The 20,468-nt window shown below is 39.8% G+C and overlaps 1 protein-coding gene across 1 annotated transcript in view; it reads left to right on the plus strand.

The window, feature by feature from the left end:
• Window positions 1–20,468, plus strand: part of CTNNA1 (catenin alpha 1) — a 167,475-nt gene that overhangs the window by 122,765 nt on the left and 24,242 nt on the right. The window contains exons 8-10 of the mRNA XM_053913257.1: window positions 747–827; window positions 1,955–2,107; window positions 18,812–18,904. Of these exons, the coding sequence (XP_053769232.1) occupies window positions 747–827; window positions 1,955–2,107; window positions 18,812–18,904 (327 nt within the window). The remainder of the gene's footprint in view (window positions 1–746; window positions 828–1,954; window positions 2,108–18,811; window positions 18,905–20,468) is intronic.

The following is a 20,468-nucleotide window of genomic DNA, read 5'->3' on the forward strand; positions in this document are numbered from 1 at the left end:
CCACTGAGCCACACCATCCAGGCCTCTACTACCATCTGTTTTGATTCTGCTTGAGATATTCTCTGGGGTGAATATGAACCTATCCCCTTGGCTGCTGACTTACGTACCTCTCTCAGAGTAGCTAGAATGTTCTTATCTGTATAACATAATTGCATTAAGCTTAGCCTAGATTTAAAAAAAATACATGGCTGAAATAGTCTCACAGAGCATTCTTATTCAAGCTGCATGATATTCATTGTTAACTTTGACCCATCATAGTATATCTTGGTTTTAAAATTCATTTTTCACATTGTTTTAGTGCCAGGTGCCAACTTTCATATTTTGACATTCTTCAAATCTCAGAGTTCACCAAAATCAGATGTAACCTGTTCTAGCCTGTAGTTCAAGAAGAGTTGGTTTATTAATGAAATTTGTGTATGCTGAACCTTGAATTAAAATATAAATATTTTTTAAATGGAACTTGAAGTGACAGTCCTGTTCCTTGGCTTCTCTTATTTTGATAAAACTCCCGCAATTCCCATCATCAGATGATGTGGAGCCTAAGAGTCGTTAAGGTTATGCTTTTATGAACAAAGCCACATGGTTGCCCATGTCTCCTGTGCTACCTCCCCCCAGTGTATTTTCCAACTTTGGGTTTAAAAAAAATTGACTGTTTTTTCAATATTAATTTGAACATAAATAGCTACGGCTATCATTAAGTCTATTTGTGAATCACTAAAAGGTGCATCTCTTTCCTTTTTTCCTAGGCGGGACGTAAAGAAAGAAGTGATGCACTCAATTCTGCAATAGATAAAATGACCAAGAAGACCAGGGACCTGCGTAGACAGGTAAGCTAAAGAAAGTGCTGATTGCCTCCTAAAGTTCTCAGTTTTGTAGTTGTGGCCCCGGAACATTTTATAAGGGGTAAGGATTGATTTTCACAGGAAACTGACTATCTCTGTTTTGTTGCTAATAAGCTTCTAAGTGGCTAATAAAATCTCTTGGGGACCTGGACTGATAAACGGTCCTACTGGGATGGACTGAATAAGTTGGCTCTTGTGTGAAAAGGATGTACAGGTGAGGACATCAATTTAAAATGACTTGGGGACCTGTGGAAATCCACTGAGACAGAAATTGCAGCCATTCATCTGCCCTACCCCATTCTGATTGCACACTCACAGCTTCCTTAGGTCCTTGGTGGAGATGAATTTCCAGTACACGTATGGTGGGTGTAGATATATTTGCGGGGCTCAGTTTTCCAAGTTAGAAAACATAGAGGGAAGAATCTCTTCATTTAATGTTAATTCAATTAATGTTTTGAATCATATTGGGTTTTCATCTTTAAAAAATGTAAGGCTGAATTTATAAAACAATGTATTAAGACTTAAAAAGAAGTTGTAGTGGTAATACAATTTCCATACTTAAGTGGAGAGACATTTTACCGTCATGTCTAATGTAAAACAAAATGAAAGAGGGACTGTATCTTTGTATTCCTTTATTGGAGTAGCATTAGAAATGGTTATAAAGATGACCTTTCAGTTTTAAAGTTCATAGTATGCCAACTCTGTTCAGATAAACTAGAAAGTACATTTTTCCTCTCTTCTCATTTTTATTCAGCCATTTGGGCTAATTACATGTATTCCAAGGCTGCCAATTTAACTCAGAGCTGCTTTCTGTTTAGTTTATTATTCCTTTAAGATATAAGCTTCACAGTTCCAAGGAAATTTTGTAAATCCCAAGAAAAAAGGGTGTAATGTTGAAGACTGAGGTTCTGTTGCTAAACCATTACCTGCACAGTCAGGCATTTCCTACATTGCAGGTTGTGTAACTGCATGGATACATGGGAGGGGGTTTGTCCTCATAGTAAGTGCAGCCAAGTTATCGTAAGCTTCCATTAAATTTAAAAGTACACGAGAAAAAAGCAATCTAGCTTCTTGTTAGAAATCAAATCAAACTTTTACAATTTAATTATTAGCTTCGCAAAGCTGTCATGGACCACGTGTCAGATTCATTCCTGGAAACCAATGTTCCACTTTTAGTATTGATTGAAGCTGCAAAGAATGGAAATGAGAAAGAAGTTAAAGAGTATGCCCAAGTTTTCCGTGAACATGCCAACAAATTGATTGAGGTAAGTGTATTAGCAGTTTCTTTAACTGTAAGTAATTTAATGGAGTGTGGTGATTTTTAGTCACATGATTTAATCAGCTAAACATTTTAGGGGATCATCTAATATACAATATGTCTAAGATGAAAGTCTTTTATTACTACTTAACATCATCTGAAAGTACCATTTTGGTCAATTTACATTAATTATGCACATGATTAAAAATAGATAATCCCTATACTGTAAACTTAACATCTCTATTGAGTGTTAATGCTAATAAAGATAGATAATGACATTGATGAAACTCACAAGACACTATAAAAGGGAGTAGCGGCTACAAGACGGAGCTCAAGAATCCCATTGCTTGGGTTTGCATCCTGGCAAATGATTGGGTTCGCCAAAAAGTCCGTTGTTTTTTCTGTAAAATAAAAGACACGTTTTTCATTTTCACCAGTAACTTTATTGATTTGAGTATATTGAGTATGTTGGCTATATCCCGCTGTTGGCTTCTAGTGGGTAGTGGCCAGGGTTGCTGCTAAACATCTTCCAGTGCATAAGACAGCCTCACAGCGAAGAATTATTTGGCTGTAAAATGTCAATAGTACCAAGAAACTTCGCTAACCACTTTTGTCATATTCGATCAGTCACAGCACCTCCTCCATACACTGCATAAATCATTTTTTATGTTTGTCACATTTTTGCCTTTCTTGGAATAATAAAGCATAATTACACTGAAAATGTTGCATATTTTCTTCCATCTTCAGTATTAAAATGGCTGCACAAAAATTCACCAATTTTGATAATTTTTAAAAACATGCACGCTGATATGATAGCTGTTACAATACAGTCTAACAAAATTGTTTCATGTGAATTTAAAAACAACCAAGCACTATTAGAGCCATCCAATGGAAAAAAATGTAATGGAGTTTTTGGGCAGCCCAATACTTAGCCTCGCCCTGAATTCCCATTTCTTGCCTGTAAAATGTGGATGCTGATAATACCTACCTTAGAATTATTTTAAGGTCTAAAATAGATGATGTATGTCAGGTGCTTAGCACTTGCCTAAGACACAGACTCAGCCCATTTGTCTTGTTTTAAAATTGAAGACACTGAGCCCTAACATGCTGCTCATTAGATGTGTTTGATTAGTAAAAATCTGTATGTAAGTGGTTGGTTTGTAAGAAGAAATAGGAGTGAATTGCTATTTAATTTCCAGGTAAGTAAGGCTTGTTCTTACCTTTTGATAACTGAAATTATATTATTGTTTGATTTATTAATTATTACTTTATTTCAGAAATTTGACACATAGTAAGCATATACCCAAGTTATTTGATTGTATAACCTAATGTAAAACATCTAATATTTGAAAAAGATTTCATAGACCATTTGGTAAGTTAGTCATTACATAAGAACAGGAAATGGGGCTTTTATGTAAAAATCTGTGTCCTGTACTTCTGAATTTATAGTGACATTAGGCCAAGTTAATACTATAAAGTATTCCAAGGAAAACATCAGTAATCACATTAAATGCATTACTAATTTTACATCTAGTTTTCTTTGAACATTATGAATTAATTATGTACATAATACATAGGTCAGTCTGCTATTGAAGTTAATGATTCTGGCATTTGGAATTAAAATCGGAAGAATTTCATTTTCTGTCTCCATTAAGCATAATCTTGTTCACAAGAGTTATATGGCAGCATGAGGTGTAACCTCCAAGTATACAAAGATTGTCTTCAGGAAGCCAGCCTCAGTAAGTAGCCTGCACGTTAGAAAGTGTGCCTGTGAGGCAGGAAGCAAGGACACTACCAGCCCGAGGCTATGAGTAACAGATTCCAGTAACGGCATGGGAAGGGCTCCGTGTGGCAGCTGAACTTCAGCGGGAAGCCCTGGTCTATACTGCAGCTGGAGGGCCCTGTGGGCCCTCACTGTCATCCTCAGCCTCTCCAGCCAATGCAGCTGGCACTTGCTGAGTACCTACTGTGTACCATTTGTATGCAAGTACAATGTATTTTCCACAACAACATTTCTCAGGTTAGAAAACTACGGTTTAGGGTTAAATAACTTGGCCTAAAGTCCCCAGGCTTGTATCCCTCCAAAAATGAGGGCTATGCCACTTGAACTTACTGGTTTAATGGACAGCCTTTTGTCCAATGAGGAGCATTAGATGGGCCTTTGGAGACCTTGCTCCAGGAGCTTTGTCCATGGTTATTTATGCTTTTTATTTCATTCTGAACATCAGTAACCAAGGGCCCCTTTTAGAGTTAAAGAGTTTGGCGATCCCTCTCTCAACTCAGTTCTGGCCCCTTTCTTACCTCTCCCCTCTCTCTGCCCTCCACTCCCTCATCTCCACACAGATGTATGTGTTAAGTGGCTTTTCATTGCTTGAGTCATAACCAAAGGCTTTGTAGCACCATTCTGCAAACAGTTATTTACATTTACGTTGTTAGAGGTACTAGGATATATAATTGCATATGTGCGTGAAAAGGAAATGAATGTTTAAAGTGTAAAAGCAGCAAGAGATGATAAGTTACCTACAGGGGAGTTCCCATAAGACTGTCAGCTGATTTCTCAAAAGAAACTTCGCAGGCTAGAAGGGATTGGCAAGAAATACTCAAAGCCATGAAAAGCAGGGACCTTCCAGCCAAGATTGCTCTTACCCAGCAGAGCTGTCGTTCAGAACCGAAGGGCAGATAAAGAGCTTCCCAGGCAAGAGAAAACTAAAGGAGTTCATCATCACCAAACCATTATTATATGATAGGATAGTGGGACTTATTTAAGAAATAGAAGATCAAAACTATGAACAATAAAATGGTAAAAATACATACTATCAACAATTGAATCTAAAAAGAAACTAACCAAACAAGAAGATCAGAGACAGAATCATGGATATGGAGAATGTTTTGATGGTTGCCAGATGGGAAAGGGGTGTGGAGGAATCAATGAAGAGGTGAGGAGATTAAGAAGTACAAATAAGTAGTTAGAGAATAGCTATGGGGATGTTACAGAATAGAAATGGGGTAGCCAAAGAACTTAACACCCATAATCCATGGACATGAACAATGGTGTGGGGATTCCCTGAGGGAGTGAGGGGTGCTGTGTGAAGGGGGGAAAATCAGGACAACTGTAATAGCATAATCAATAAAATATAATTAAAAAATAAAATCCTGAAATAGAGTTGTCGCTAACTACCTGGAGTTACCACAGCTGCAAGTTTGGAGGTTCCCCTGGCCACCCACACTTCTAACTAATTGGTTACAACTTTTGAGGGTTCCTATGACCTACTTCAGTTTCAGTAATTTCCTATTAACAACTCATAGAACCCAGAACAGTGCTATACTATTTATGATTACATTTTATTGTAAAGAATAAAAATCAGGAGCAGCCAAATGAAAAGACACATAGGGTGAAGTGTGAAAAGGCCTTGTTAAAAAAAAAAAAATTTCAACCAAGTAAATGTGAAAATCTAATGGCTTTATTAAGTTCCTCATGAGTCAGGCAGCATCCCACCTAGCAACTAGAAGGGCACTCCAGGGGTTGTACGAAATGGAAGCGTTTTATAGAAGAGAGTAGGGGTAAGGGCGCTCTTAACAAAAGCAAAGAAAGGATTATTTTTGGGTGAAAGAGAACCCAAAAGCAGATTGCTACTTCTTGCAGGGGGGCAGTATGTATGGTGAAGGGCCCACACGACAGATTACCTCATTGGTGAGAAAACAGACTGGTTGATTAAGATTGTTTCTGAGAGAGGTTGAAACGGCAACTCAATCTAGGTTTGGTGTCATGGGCCTTTAGCCCGAACAATGCCATTTGGAGCCGGTGGTTTTCTCTCTATTTGTCTCAAAGATGGAGTTTTCTGCCCTCTACCCATGGAATCAGAGCACTTCACCCTCCTGGTGTGTTGACGACTCAACAACCAGGGAGCTCCACTGAGTTTGTGTCCAGAGTTTTTACTGGGGTTTCATTATGTAGGCGTGATTGATAGAACCATGATTCAACTGAACTCAGTCTCCATCTTCCCTTGCTTCCCTGAAGCTTGGGCTGAATATCCCAGTCATGTAATCACTTGGTTCACACGTGGTCTGCCTCTGTCCCCAATCAGCCATTAGCATAACATGTATCTAGGTGCCCCACCCAGAGTTACCTCGTTAGTATGAACTGTCTGGGCCAATGCTGAATAACAAAGACCCTCCTAGGACTACTGAATTCCCAAGGATTTAGAAGTTTCCTCCCAGGAATCTGGGCCTAAGACCAAACATACCTTATTATACAACACCTTCCAATCTCAACAGTATGTGGAATGCCTGGTTTTCAGGTACCTTGCTTTGCAGCCACACACACACACACACACACACACACACACACACACACACACACACACACACACACACACACACTACATGAAAGAAGGAGGGCAGCGCAGGTCTGTGTCGTGCAGCTCTGTGTAGGTCCTGTTTGTGGCCGAGTGACCCCCCCACTTCTCTTACTTAGCACTCCTTGCATTGTTTGAGCTTTCCCTTTCTCTGGAGGTTCTCCCCTTTGGAAGCCAGGTTTTCTGTCCTTTCCTGGGAATTGGGTCCATCTCTTTGCAGTGCAGTGAGTGATTCTTAACCTCGTATAATCTGTGATTCTCACTCTGGTGTATAAATTGTCATTTATCTTTTCTTGGACTCCTGTAGTGGGAAGCTCCCTCCCTGTAGATATTGAAGATGTGGTATGGAAAAAGTATGTAAAACGTTCATTAACTTTTTATGTTGATTACATGTTGAAATGTATCTTTGGATTAAATAAAATACATTCTTTGTGCAAATCTTCACCTTTTTAAAGTGTGGCTACTGACAATTTAAAAAATTCGTATGTGGCTCACATTGTGTTTCTGTTGGACAGCGCTGCTCTGGGTGACTTGCTCAGGCTTTCCAGAGGCTCTCGTCATCATTCCTCTTCTCTGAATGCCAACCGCTCAGCCAGCACTCATCGAACCCCCGCTCCAGGGGCAGGCGGACAGAGTAGCCAAGGCCTCCATCATTCTGGAAGGAGGCTCTGACCAGTGGATCCCAGGATGGCTTTTTGGGTAGTGGCTTCAGTTGTTGATTCCACTGAGCTCACAGTCAGTCAGCTCAGGGCTTTTCCTCCTAAGGTGCTGTTGCTGAGTCCCCTCTATCCATTCTTGTCTGTGTGGGTATAGTTGTTTGGCTCTCTGGTGGTTTTGACAGTCACCCAGTTTAAACTTCTGAGATTCAGCTTAGTGTTTTGTCCTGTCAGGATTGTTGCTGTTGATATTATTGATGGCCCCTTCCAAACTGTGTCCTGCCTCCCTCTCTCCGTTCTTCTTCCTTCCCCTTCCCTCCCTCCCTCTTCTTTCCTTCCTTCCTTCTTTCTTTCTTTTTAAAATAAGTGTATCTTTTCTCCTTTATTCAATCTGAGATTTAGAAAATTGTCTTAAGACAAGGCATAAGATAGAACTTTCAGCTTGCTACTAGAAATCATTCTCTTGATTGAACTGTTCTTTGTATAGTTGGCCTTTCAGGCAGTTAAGAATCCCTTTATTTTTGGCCTGCTTTCTAAATTATCTAGATAAACATGTCCACACTGTTACCCTCATGTCCTTTTCAGTGTCTTTCATGATCACCCCATTAAAATTGGGGTAACTGTAGGAAGCATAATTTCTATATGCTATTTTTATGCTATATAGCCTTTTTTATAGATTCCAGCTGCCTGTCTGCTTCCCAGAGCAGCAGATTCTATTCATGTGCTGTCCAGTCATTTCTTCTCTCCCTCCCACCCTCACCAGTTTTCCCCACGAACACTTTGATGCTGCTGTGTATCCAATAGCTGCTCCTTGGGGTTAGATGAACTCCTTTCACAGCTGCTTCCTAGAGGGTATAGTCTGATTTATTGGGTGTTAGGAAATGTGCTCTTCAGCACTGAAGTGGAGCCAGGCTTCTTCCTAGAGCCATTTGGTGATGCTCTGTGATTGCTGCAGTAGGGGCCTAGAGGCACATAAAACTTGGACCGGCCAGTTTGCCCATGGTTGCTCTTTGGCAGCACTGCTAGGCTCATTCACCCAGCTGAAAGCATCTCTATGCAGCAAGGTGCCGAGGAGAAAAGATGAAAGTGTCCAAATGTTTAGATTAGGTGCAGTTTGGGGGCACTGCCACTTAAAAATACGACTTAAAAAAAAAAACTGTAAAAGAAATACAAGTTTGGCCCTGGCTGCGTAGCTCAGTTGGTTAGAGCGTCATCCCACCAAAGTAAAATAAAGAAAATCACAAAGAAAAAAAAGGAGTAATTTTTTGAAGTAGATTCACACTTATTTTATTTATATGTGGGTATTTTTTTAAATGATTTTATTTATTTTTAGAGACAGGAGAAGAGAGGGAGAGAGACATCCATGTATGGTTGCTTCTTGGGCGCGCCCCCAACTAGGGACCTGGCCCATAACCCTGGCAGGTGCCCTTGACTGGGAATCAAACTGGTGACCTTTCGGTTCACAGACGGCGCTCAATCCACCAAGTCACGCCAGCCAGGGCTATTATTTGTTTTTTTTAAACAATATACAAAATTGATATACTGGTTTGTTTTTTTGTTTTTTTGTTTTTTTTTTTACAAATGGTTATCATAACGTGTTATGATATAATTTGTTTTTGCTCTGCTTATTATATCACATCCATTTCATTGTGTTATAAAGTATTCATTTATAGCATTTATATTGATTGCTTACTAGTCCATTTATTTAACCAGTCCCCTACCACGAGGCATGTAGGTTATTTAGGTTGTTTCCGTATTTTACTATTACATGTGACAGTCTGATAAACACCCTTGCATTTTTTTATTTGCCATTGTCCCACTTACGTGTTCAAGCCAAAAGTATAGGAGTCATCCCTGATTCTTCTTTTTCACTATTTATTTTTCATATGCCATATTTTATTCAAAAGTCTCCGTATCATTCTTTCTTTATTTCCATGGTCACTGTTCTAGTCTAAGCCATCATCTCTCACTGGACTTGGCAACAGTCTCCTAATTGATTCTTTTGATTTCACTCTTGTCCCTCTCTAGTTTCTTCTGTGAAAGCATAATCTGATCAAATCAGATTATGCCATTCCTTTGCTTCAGGATCCATCAATATTACCCTTCTCACCACCACTCTCTGTGGGTTATAGTCTCACTTGGGATAAAATCCTAAAATCCAGTTTCTTAACCATGTCCAGAAGGCACCCTGCCCACCTTTCCAAATGCCTGTTTTCCTGTCTCTCCCTTCTAGTCCCCTCCTCCTGTCCCCATGCTAGACTGCTTCTTTCTCTTTGACCACAGCCATATCACCACCTCGTGCCCTCTGCACTCCCTGGGCTGTCTGTCTGGAGCTACCTGCTCACTTCTCATCATAGAGGTCTCCGTCCAGATGTTACCTGTGCAGAGGGGTGTTCCTGATCCCTCAATCCCTCCACCCACACTCCACTGTGTTTTCTTCCTATCATCTGATTTACACCCCACATAACACTTTTCACTTTCTGAAGTTACTGGGTTTGTTTCGTTTTCTTTTCTGTTCCCGTATCATACTCCAACAGAATGTTAAATTCTTTGGGAATATAGGCCTAGAACAGTGCCCAGAGCATAGTAGGTCCTCAGTAACTATTAGAGGAATGAACCTACTGGTCTCAAAGGTATCCCTAAAGATTCTGATTGTGAGTGGTCTGAGGAATGTACTTTAAGAACTTCAGAGCTTTACCTTATGACTGAACATCATTGTTAGTGAGTTTTGCCTTTTTCTGAAGTGTTTGTAATGTTCAAGAGAGCGTCATTCCGTACAGTGTATACATGAGATGAATTGTAAGATCTTTTAGGATGTAGAGATGGGAATATTTTGGAAACTTTTTAAAGATTAGTTGACATTGATTTGAGCAGTATTTTCTTTTGCTAGAACAAAGCTTTCAAAAACCTATAGCAAGCTTTCCAAACTGGAGGGAGAAAAAATTGTTAATAGGTTTTTGTAGAGTTCCTAATATCTCCCAGTCACTGTTCTGGGCACTAAGTAATTAGCAGTGAATGAAACAAAACCCATACTGCATGAAGATTACCTTATACTAGAGCGAGAGACACTCAAAATATTTATATAATGTATGTATTTTGTGTAATGTGACGCAAATGGTGCTGAAATTATATGTGGAAAAAGTTACCCATTTTATCAGCATTCGAAAGGGGAGCTGAGCAAAAACTATTATTTAAACAGCATTTTAATATGTGACCAAAATAAAATTGGAGCAGATGTGTTGGCACTTGCTAACTTGGTTTTTGGAAGTCTTATTTATTGCTTTAATAGAAATACTTTCCCCTCAGACCAGATAAAATATAAAAACGTAATGCTTTAATTTGGAGTGTTGTATAAAGTTGCTTCAAATGTATTAATAGTTTTTAAGTAGTCTTAGGGATAACACCCACTTAGAAATGGAAACCTATTATGGTGTCTTCTTTGTATGGCACATTATGGAAATACAGGATTAGTCTCGAGAATAAAAAGCACGTACTGACTCTTGAAGTTTTGCGAGCAGAGCACATTTCTCCAGACCCTCTATGTGCACAGTGTTTAGAGGGCTGTATGGTGCTGGCTGCCTCTTGGATCCTTATTAAATGACTTTTGTGATTTTACTTGAAAAGGCAAATAACAGTGTTTGCTGTGAAGTTGCTTTTAACTTATTTTCTCAGAATCTGACTAATACCTCTGACTACCTCACACCACAGTTGTCAGTGGAATCCAGTACCTCCCAACTTATTGAAGGTATTGAAGCCCCTTTTCTTAAGGGAAGGGTGTGTAGAGGTTGTGTTGTTCAAGGCCAGTGACTAGGTGAGCAGGAGCTGAGGTCAGCGTTGGTGACCTGGGTGAAATTCTCGTCACCGTTCTCTGCCTTTCTGGAGGACAGACAGCACTGAGGTCTTTGCTTTCCTGTTTATAAACGGGCGTGGCTGTGCTTCAGGAAATGGAACGCCTTTTATACTTGACTCTTTCTCACATACCAAGTTAATGATTTATGTTGCTCTTCCATTTAAAGTGTATTGAGGTGAAAATTTTATTTTGTCAGAAATAATAACTTTTTGTCAATAATGCAACACCTATGTGTCCTTTTTAATTGCTTCATTCTTTACCCACATCCTTTGGCTGTGAGCAGCTTAATAGGTAAAGAATAGTCAGTTTTCCCTTTTAATTTTTCTCTATTCTGAATCCTTTTTCAGTTTCATGAATTGAGAGTGCAATAGGAAAAATGCCATATGAAATCTTGCCTGTAAAAACTACATATTATTTAGTATCCCCTTCCCTTTAGCCCCAGACATTGTATTAAAATGGGCCTCTTATTGTAATGAACTTGCTACAATAAGATATCTTGTTCGTTGCTTTGTGAGTTGAGAACCAAAATGTAAATATAACTGGTGTGCTGTTGGGCTAGATTGTCATGACTTGTGGGGCTCCCCTCTCTGCCCCCAAGTATTTCCCATTACCCAGGACTTCATAGGCTATGACCTTATTGGCTTGAAATGTGTTTTAACTGCAAATTGAATGATCCACACTTGAACTTTTACTCTGTGGTATGCTGGTAATGTGTAGTGAGGTGGCCTCGAAGAAGGCTCTGTAGAAGCTTTTGAATTAAACACTGACCTTACACGATGTACCTGTGACACCTTGGGTGTTTTCTCTGTGCTCCTGTATGATACTGTAGGATGAAATTCTTGCAAATAGCAAATTAAATGAAAGTTCAACTTTTTTAGGACTGTAGGACGTTTGCATGAAAATAGTCAGGTGTTCTTGAGTGGTATGGTGACCTTGGGCACCAGAAGAATTTTCTAAGCATATTAATTAAGCTTGGTCTTCTCACATTTTCAGAGGTCTTTCAGATGAATGGGACTGCGTGAGACAAAAGTCTTGCACTTACTATTTCATCTTACCCCCTAACGAGCGTTTTTGGCTGAACTTAACTGCCTAATCCCTTTTTGGGGTGGTCACGTGAAGGCAGCAGCAGATGAACCTTGTTCTCAGGGAGCATCAGGGTTCTTTTCTGTTGAACTGTTGGTAGGAACGATGAAGGAAGCGCTCTGCCCAGTGTTGGTCTGCTTCAGAGGAACGTAGGCCTCCTGTTTCCTCATCAGTAGAGCTGATGGACTTATGTTTAGACAGGCACCTGTTTTAGCTTTACTGATAGATTATTCAGGTAGTTAGATAGAAAATAGGGGACTTTTATATATTTTATTTATTTATTTTTAGAGGGAGGGGAAGGGAGGAAGGGAGAGAAGCATCAGTGTGTGGTTGCCTCTCACATGCCCCCAACTGGGGACCTGTCCTGCAACCCAGGCCTGTGTCCTGACTGGGAATCGAACTGGTAACCCTTTGGTTCGCAGGCCAGCACTCAACCCACTGAGCCACACCAGTCAGGGTGAAAAATACAGAACTATTAAAGTGGTATATATGATAACATGTAAAAGTGGAAATGATTACAGCATCATCTGGGTGGTAATCTACAAATGAAAGCCTATTACTTATTAAACAATAGCCAAATTGTTTAAAATTGTTTATGATGTTTTAGTAAATTCACTATTTCTAACCCTGTTGCTAGAGATACTTATTATTTATATCTTGCCCTTCCTAAAATTTGATTTGACATAACTTATTTAGGACAAAAACATATGATATAAGGTAGATGTAGAAAATCAGAATGTAGGAAAAGAGTAATAGACAATTATGAGCTATGATTGCCATGCTTGAGTTTGGATTTGGCACTGCACTGCCTGGTGGCAAGGAGAAAAGGAGGGAACACAAGTAGTTGTGTAGTTCTTGTCTTTAGAATGGAGGAAGGATGCCCATTTCTTTGATGGAAAATAAGCCTATTCTAAAAATAAAGTGTAAAGAGAATTCTCACATGGGGCTTTTCTATAAGGGGCAGTGAAGAGATGGGGTCCTCAACATTTTAACATACAGTGGCAAGTTCCACATGACTTTCTTTTTTTCTTGTAAGTTCCTTCGAAAAAGGCAAGGTTATAACATTGCATTCCTACTGAGTTGCGGTCCCTGCAGCCATGACCTAGTGAGGGGCTCGCCCAGCACGTGGCCTTCAGCTCCCCAGTGACAATATTGGGAGGTCAGAGCGCTACGAATCTGCGTCACGTGCTTTTTCCTGGTCATCCCAGCATAGCTTTCTCCTTTCTTCTGAAAAGTAATGTTACGTCTTTGTTTTTTCATGTTTTAAATGTACCTTGTAAAGAGCATATGTTTAGTTAACCATTTACTCAGTTTATTTTTTTCTATTAGAGTTTAGTACATACACATTAGTTATAGTTATGACATTAGATTCATTTTTACCATTGATTTTGTTCTTTCTCTTTCACCCTTTGCTTTTGTCTTTCCCTTTTCAGATTGATTGAGACTTCCCACCTTCTTTTTTATCTTTTCCCTCTCTTGTTTGGAAATCATATATTCTGTTTTATTAGTAGTAACTCTGGATATTTTAGCATGCATGTTCAACTCAGAGATTAAGATTAATCAACTCAATATCTTTCCTTCCTGAAATAATGTAAGAATCTTAGAATACTTTAACTCTGTTCTCCAACTTAAATACTGCCCAGTATTTTGATTCTCTTTATTTATAGCTGTGACTTAGACACTATTGGTATTGCCTTACTCATTTTTTCAACTTTGCATAAGTTTTATCTGATACCATATTTTCATTGCTTCCCATTGCTTCTTGCATGTTAAACCTTCCTTCTGGGATTACTTCCCTTCTTTCTGAAGCATATTCATTAGAAACTTTTTTAGTGGGTGCAGAGGGGATACGTCTGGAGTAAATGCTTTCAAGTGGTTTTAGTTTTGACTTTATGTCATCCTTGTGCTCTAATTCTTGAAAAAATAATTTCATTGTAGTTATAGTCCTAGGATAGATGGTCCCCCCCCCAGTGATTTGAAGATTATTTCTCTATTTCTGGCCTCCGTGGTTACAGTTGAAAAGTCAGCAGTCAGTCTTACGGAGCTTTCTTCGTAGATAATTTGTATTTATTTCCTGGCTGTTTAACAGTCTTGTCTTTGTTGTTTTGAAGCTTTACTACAGTGTATCAGGGTGTGGATTTCTTTTTACTTGCCGTGCTTAGAATTTGTCTTCCTAAATCTAAAATTTAGATTTCATTCACTCTGAAAAATATTTAGCCACTATTTCTTTCAGTATTACCTGTTCCATTCTGTCTTTCCTCCTGAAATTCCGCATGGTTGAATAGTAGGCCTTCTGAATTTATCTTGTATTTCTCTTCATTTTTTTTATAACTTCCACATTGTGAAAATTTCTCTTTTTTTTTTTAAATCTTAACTTTGACTTTACAGGTTAGTAATTCTATTTGCAGCACTGTTTTAGTCAAGATTATTTTAAATTTCCAAGAGTGCCAGAAGTTACTACTTTTCTCTCTAAGTTCTATTTTGATCCTTCTCAAATCTGTCTGGTAATTTTTCTGAGTGTATTCTTTCCTTGTCTCTACTTTGTATACTTTTTAAAATTTCTCTTAACATAAGAAACATCTTTTAATATTCCGTCTTTGATCATCTCAGCATCTGCAGTCATTGTGGATCTAATCACTCCGCTCTTTAGCCTGCTCTTGCCTAAGATGGCTCAGTTCCTTGTGTACTTCCTGCATTTTTTATTTTGAATTCACATCCTGGTATTTTGCAGATAGGAATTCTTTGAGGCCTGGGATTAGATTATCTTTCATCAGAGAAAATTTCCATTTATATTTGCTTCTGCCAGTTGTTTAGGGATACCAGTAATACATGGCCTCCTAAGCCTGAAAGCTTTTGGGGCCAAATAAATAATATAATTTCTATATCTGAACCCCTGTGGAGGACCAGCTTTTGGTGAGAATTTGGGAAGGGAGACTTTTTCTTTTCTTCTCTTTGAGTGAACTGTTAGAGCTTACACTGGCAAGTATTCTCCTATTTCCATCTTCATAGCGACTTCTTTGTTCATTCACTCTTATCACTAAGGCTTTTGGCTTTCAGCCAGCTCAGCTCTGTGCAGAGCCTGTGATCCGAAGTGAAGGTCATCACCTTGGTCCGTTAAAAACACAAGTTCTGACCACAGAATGGTATGTACCCCATTTCCTTCCACCCCCACCCTTATCCCAAGTAAACACTTTTCAGTGCTTGCGCACCTCTCTGAATTTCTGCTTTCTCATTTCTAGCCTTGGATAATTTCCTTTAATTACTCATCTGCTAGCCCTGAATTTTTTTTTAATAGCAGTATTGAGATATAATTTATGTATCATAAAATTTACCCATTCTAAGTATACAGCTCAGGGATTTCCTAAATTTACAGAACTTCGTAACCACCACCACAATCTAGTGTGGAACTTTGCTGTTGTCCATGGATACTTCATTTTTTGGTAACATGTCTTGTCTTCCTAAGATCACCAGCACCCTCCCCTGGCAGTTGGGAAGGCGGAAGCTCACCCTCTGTTCCATCATCGTTCCCCTGTGGGCTTGGGAGTGATCGTTAGAAATTTCTTGAGTGGTTTTAAAATTTATGTGATGTACAGTTGGGACATCTCAGATCTATGACAAGTTTAGAAAAGTTGAGTTACTGTTATTTTAGAGTTTTTGAGAGCTAGACTCAATCATTTTAAAGAAGAAAATTCAGGTAGTAGTAGCTTGACTCAAGGCTACATGGCAAGTGAGGGAGATTTTCAGTCAGCTTCAGCCCTGCAGCCTGCTTCCCAGGTCGTGATGTTGCCACTTAGACTTAAAAGACCCCTTCCCACAGCTTTTCTGCTTGTCTCACTCCACAGAATGGGAATGAGTGTGTCATGAGAGGTCATTAATTTGTCACCAAGAACAGAGTTCATCTTGTCTTTCTTGAGCGGTTCCAGATTAAGGGGCAGTGTCGCACTTCAGCCAAATGCAAAAGCATGAGCACTTACTGAGGGCAGTGGGAACAGCGCGTGCGTGATTTAAACAACTCTGCACTTTACTTAAAGTCATCAGCACGAGTATAATGGAGGAAAATGGTCATAATGGGATATTTTTCCACTATGGAACTTTGTTTCATAAGTTTTACGTAAGTAAAGAAAATCTAGTGTGGAGTGAAGGTAGAGCTTTTCTGAATCTCTGAAACGTTATCTTTCTGTCATGTGCAGATGTCACGTTTGTTGATCTGACACAGCCTGGCTATGACAGTCTCCTTCACAGCACAGATTGTTCCCGGGCTCCTCCTGAAACTGGCACCAACCTAGAGCTGTTTTTTATTAGGGAGTTGCAAGCTTTCTGGAATGTTCTGCTCCTTAACAAGACCCAGACTCACGTGAGTTAGGCCGAAGCAGTGCAGTAGAGGCTCTCGTGATGTCAGCGCCAGTGGTCACTGTGTCAGTTCTAGCCCAATTCTCGGATTCGCAGGCATCGAAGACATTTACATTGCTAATAGTACCTTGACTTACTGTGATAGTAAAGACGGAAGAGTTTATTCCCAGAACAACTGCAGAGATACTGCTCAGTGCTCTACAAAGTCTCAGCTCAGCCAGGTGCTCTGGAAGTTAGCTGCTCTGGGTGTTTTTAATTCAAACTTCAGAGTCTTCTTCAGTCTCTCTATTAACTGCCATCCCAGATTCCTAGAGTCCAGAAGGGAGGGATTTTGGAAACCCTTCCCCTCGCCCTGAGCTGTTCCTGTAGTCTGGCACTAACATAGGAGGTTAGCTCCTCAGAGAACTGTGGTCGAGAGGCTGCATTTGCACACTTTTCATTGTTAGAAGTGAGTAGCCTTGTCCCTGGAGGTTGAGCTGAGCGTTCATCTGGAGAAGACTGTCAGTGACAGGTGCCCCCGACCTCCTCCCAGGCCAGGCAGGGTGGCTTCCTGAGACAGGCAGTGTCTGTAACGTTTTAAAGCAAAGAGCAAGTCTTTCCTAACCTTTGTTTTGTTAGGATTATCAGGAAATAGGAAAGGTGGTTTACCAAAGTCAGCCATTTCAGCCTCAGCCACACTATTAGTAGACAATACTTTATACAGTTTTTTGCTCCTTAATTTAAATATTTTTCTGGGTTTTTCAGATTCATAAAATTGGGAGAATATAAATAGAAATGAAATTATATGAGTAGTGACTAAGGCATGGAGGACAGAAACATAGTGGCAGACCTTTCCGCATCTGACATTCGGCTGGCTTCCTAAATGGTGGGCGTGGGGCGGGGGTGCTGGCATCAGTTCGCTCACCTCACCAGGGCCCTCTGCTGCTAGTTCAGTATCGGCCGCACATTTTATGTGTGGTTTTCAAAATTCCTACTTAGGGCATGAACATATCTACTTTAAGCTTTCTCCTTCATTATAGCATCATAACATGTGCAGTTGAGGGGTAATTTTTTTTTAAAGTCTTCTATAAAATTTAGTTTAGGTCATAATTTGTAGCGATTTTTAAACAAATAAGGATCTACAATCAGCTCTATCGATTGTCATGAAGAGAAAAGTCCCTCTTGGCTCAGGTCCACTTGACGTTAGAAAGTAGAATTGTAACCTTCAGGGAGAATAGATGTCACTTCTTTATGTGATTCTGAAGGCCACTAAACGTTAAAGACCTGACTTAATTTTCAGTTTCCTTACATTTTGTTTTTAAACTGCATGTTCGTTCTTTTATTTCTTCTTGTGATTTGACAGTACAAGATTCTGATAGTGAGTCTTGCAGAAATCTGTTAATGACTAACTGTAACACAGCAAACAACAGCCATAATAGTATATATTTTTCTTCTTGTGCCTTTATGTGCTTAAGTTGGGTGGAGGAGTGAAAAATCAAAGGTTATTGCCATTGCCCTTGTTTACTCTCGCATTTATATTCTTGGAAATTGCCTTTGGTTTTCAGCTGCCTGCTCCTCTGTCATTCATAACTCAATTTGCAACTTGGGGAAAGATGTGTCTCAGCCCATGTATTCAGTAGGTCTGTGGCATTACTAATGGAATTGGCAAGCTTACCACTAAGGAGCCCTAACAGTCACTACAGAGCGACATTATTGGCATGGGCAGAGGAAGTACGGCACAACTTGGAAACACTGTTTCTAGCTACATGAGCAACGCCATTGAGTCTGTTGGACGGGAAGTTCAAATGAAGCTGCGTAGTTGGGGAAAGAGTCCAGCTGTCAGTGCTTTTGAGAAGCCAGCTAGAGGACAGTTTTGCTCTTAACGATGGGACATTATTGCTTTCTTTTTCCTTTTCTGATGAGGGTGGCTTTGTGTCCATCTTAATGTCTTAATGCTATTTTTCTTAATTTGAAAAAATAGATTTGTATTCAAATAAAGCTCATTTTGGCTTAAAGTAAGCATCCATTCACCTATCAAATGAGAATAATAACTTAGAATCTCGATTTCCTTACTTCGAGAACAGCTGCAGTACACTAGGGCACCAGCAGTTCTTTACTGGAGCCTTTGGTGCCCTAGCTTTTCTCCTGTCACTGCCCCACTGGGAGAACTTCCTGAAGTTACTGTTCAGGCAGCTCGGAGCCCATGTGAAGCCTGTGAGTTACAGGCCACGGGATCTTTTAAGGTTCTGCCCCCAACTTACAATGTGACCTGTGTTATGAATTGGTACAATTTCCTTAGCACAGGACTTAAAAAAAAAAAAAGTATCCTTGTAAGCTATAAAGGTCAGGGGCTAAGGTGAGTGTATGGTATGTTTGTTTTCCTCTGCAGTCTAAGAGAAAAATCTTCAAAGACTCTTTTACGGTGTTGCTTCTTCTAGGTTGCCAACCTGGCCTGTTCCATTTCAAACAATGAAGAAGGTGTGAAGCTTGTTCGAATGTCTGCCAGCCAGCTAGAAGCCCTCTGCCCTCAGGTAAGGAATGACCAGTAATGTGTAAGGTGCCACCAAATTGGATTTGGGTTAGAATGGAGATGAGGTTTATTTTGTTAGTTTTATTTTTAGGATTTCAGGTAAGAGTCATGGAGACAAAAACACTGATTCAGAGTCTGCAAAGGTTGGAGAAATTTATGTTTTAACTTCAAGCGACATTTCCTGAGGGCATCACATGCTACTATCCCCTTGCCCTTCATTAAAAGTGTGAAGTGTCCTCGGCTGCTCACAAACGGTGGGCAGTGACCACACTCTTCAGTCTACCCCCTTCTTGAACTGGGGTATCTGTAGCGTCTGGCGGTCCTGCAGTCACGGTGGTTACCCCACAAGCCCAAAAGTGTAACAACCACCTCCCTGCCCTCCCATCTCAATGCCTAGTATTTGGGTCTCTGTGTTGGGGGGAGGGGGAAACATTTAAGAGCCGGAACCCTTACTCTGTGATGTCTTAAAGTAGCCTTATGGTGCAGATATTAATAATGTAATTCAGTCAGCTACCAAAGTAAATGCTTGAGAACTTTTCTCCATTTATAATGGCATTTTGGAAGACTGGTGATGAGGCTGGTTAAGCATCTGGGACGCTAGAAAGACTCTGAAGCACACCGAAGAATGGTGTTTGTTGTTTCACGCCCAGTGTGTTGTGTGCACCCGTGAGGGGACCTGACCCTGTTTGTGTGGCCTGCTACTCTTTGCCACTCACAGGGATTTCTAAGCAGCATAAATACTGTGTCAGTGGAAGAGGTTGCCTCTCCAGTTTCCCAAGCAGAGAGTGCTCATGGGCATACTTTGAGGACTTACATTTACTTCTCACTAAATGGCCTGCCAGATGGCAGTGCCCACAAATAAAGGGGAATAAGCAAGGGAACTGCAGTAATAGAATAGAGGTCACAGGAATGAAGTTTCTATGTTATGTCTGCAACCACCTTTAAAATATACTGTGACTAATACTCTGGCTCTTTCATACAAGTAAATAATTCCTGACACTCAAAGTAGGTGATAGAAATAAGTAAAGCCTGGTTACTAATATGAGATCCTTACTGGTATACAGGTTAATTAGGACATTTGTTCTCATTCTCAACCATGTGAATAGTTTCCCAGTGAGAGTTGGTTTATCTAAATATTAGTGTGATGGGCCAATTGAGAGTTCGCATTATATGATGGACATTTCTTCAGCTTTCATCCAGTCATGAAATCTGCTAGTGATTGCTCGCTGTGCAGATAATAAGCACAATGGATTGAATCACCTCCAGAAAGTTAATGTATGACCAAGTTACATGAAATAAATTTAGAGCATATTTCTAAAGATTTGGCATTTTTTTCCCTTAAGTTTGCCATTTTATCCTATCAGTATTTGTTTTTAATGTCTCCATTTGGTTTTTAAATGCTTGAAAAACAACAGTGCTTTCACATATCAGCTGAAGCAGATGGTAACATATGCTGATCACACCTAGCAAGAGTATTTATATAAATGATCTTAAAGCCTAGGGGAAAATCACATGGAGAGTCTAGTAGATAGACCCTAATGGAAGTAATGATGTGCATAAGTCGT

Source organism: Desmodus rotundus, chromosome 10 (genome assembly GCF_022682495.2).
Source record: "Desmodus rotundus isolate HL8 chromosome 10, HLdesRot8A.1, whole genome shotgun sequence".
In the NCBI taxonomy this organism is placed as follows: domain Eukaryota; kingdom Metazoa; phylum Chordata; class Mammalia; order Chiroptera; family Phyllostomidae; genus Desmodus; species Desmodus rotundus.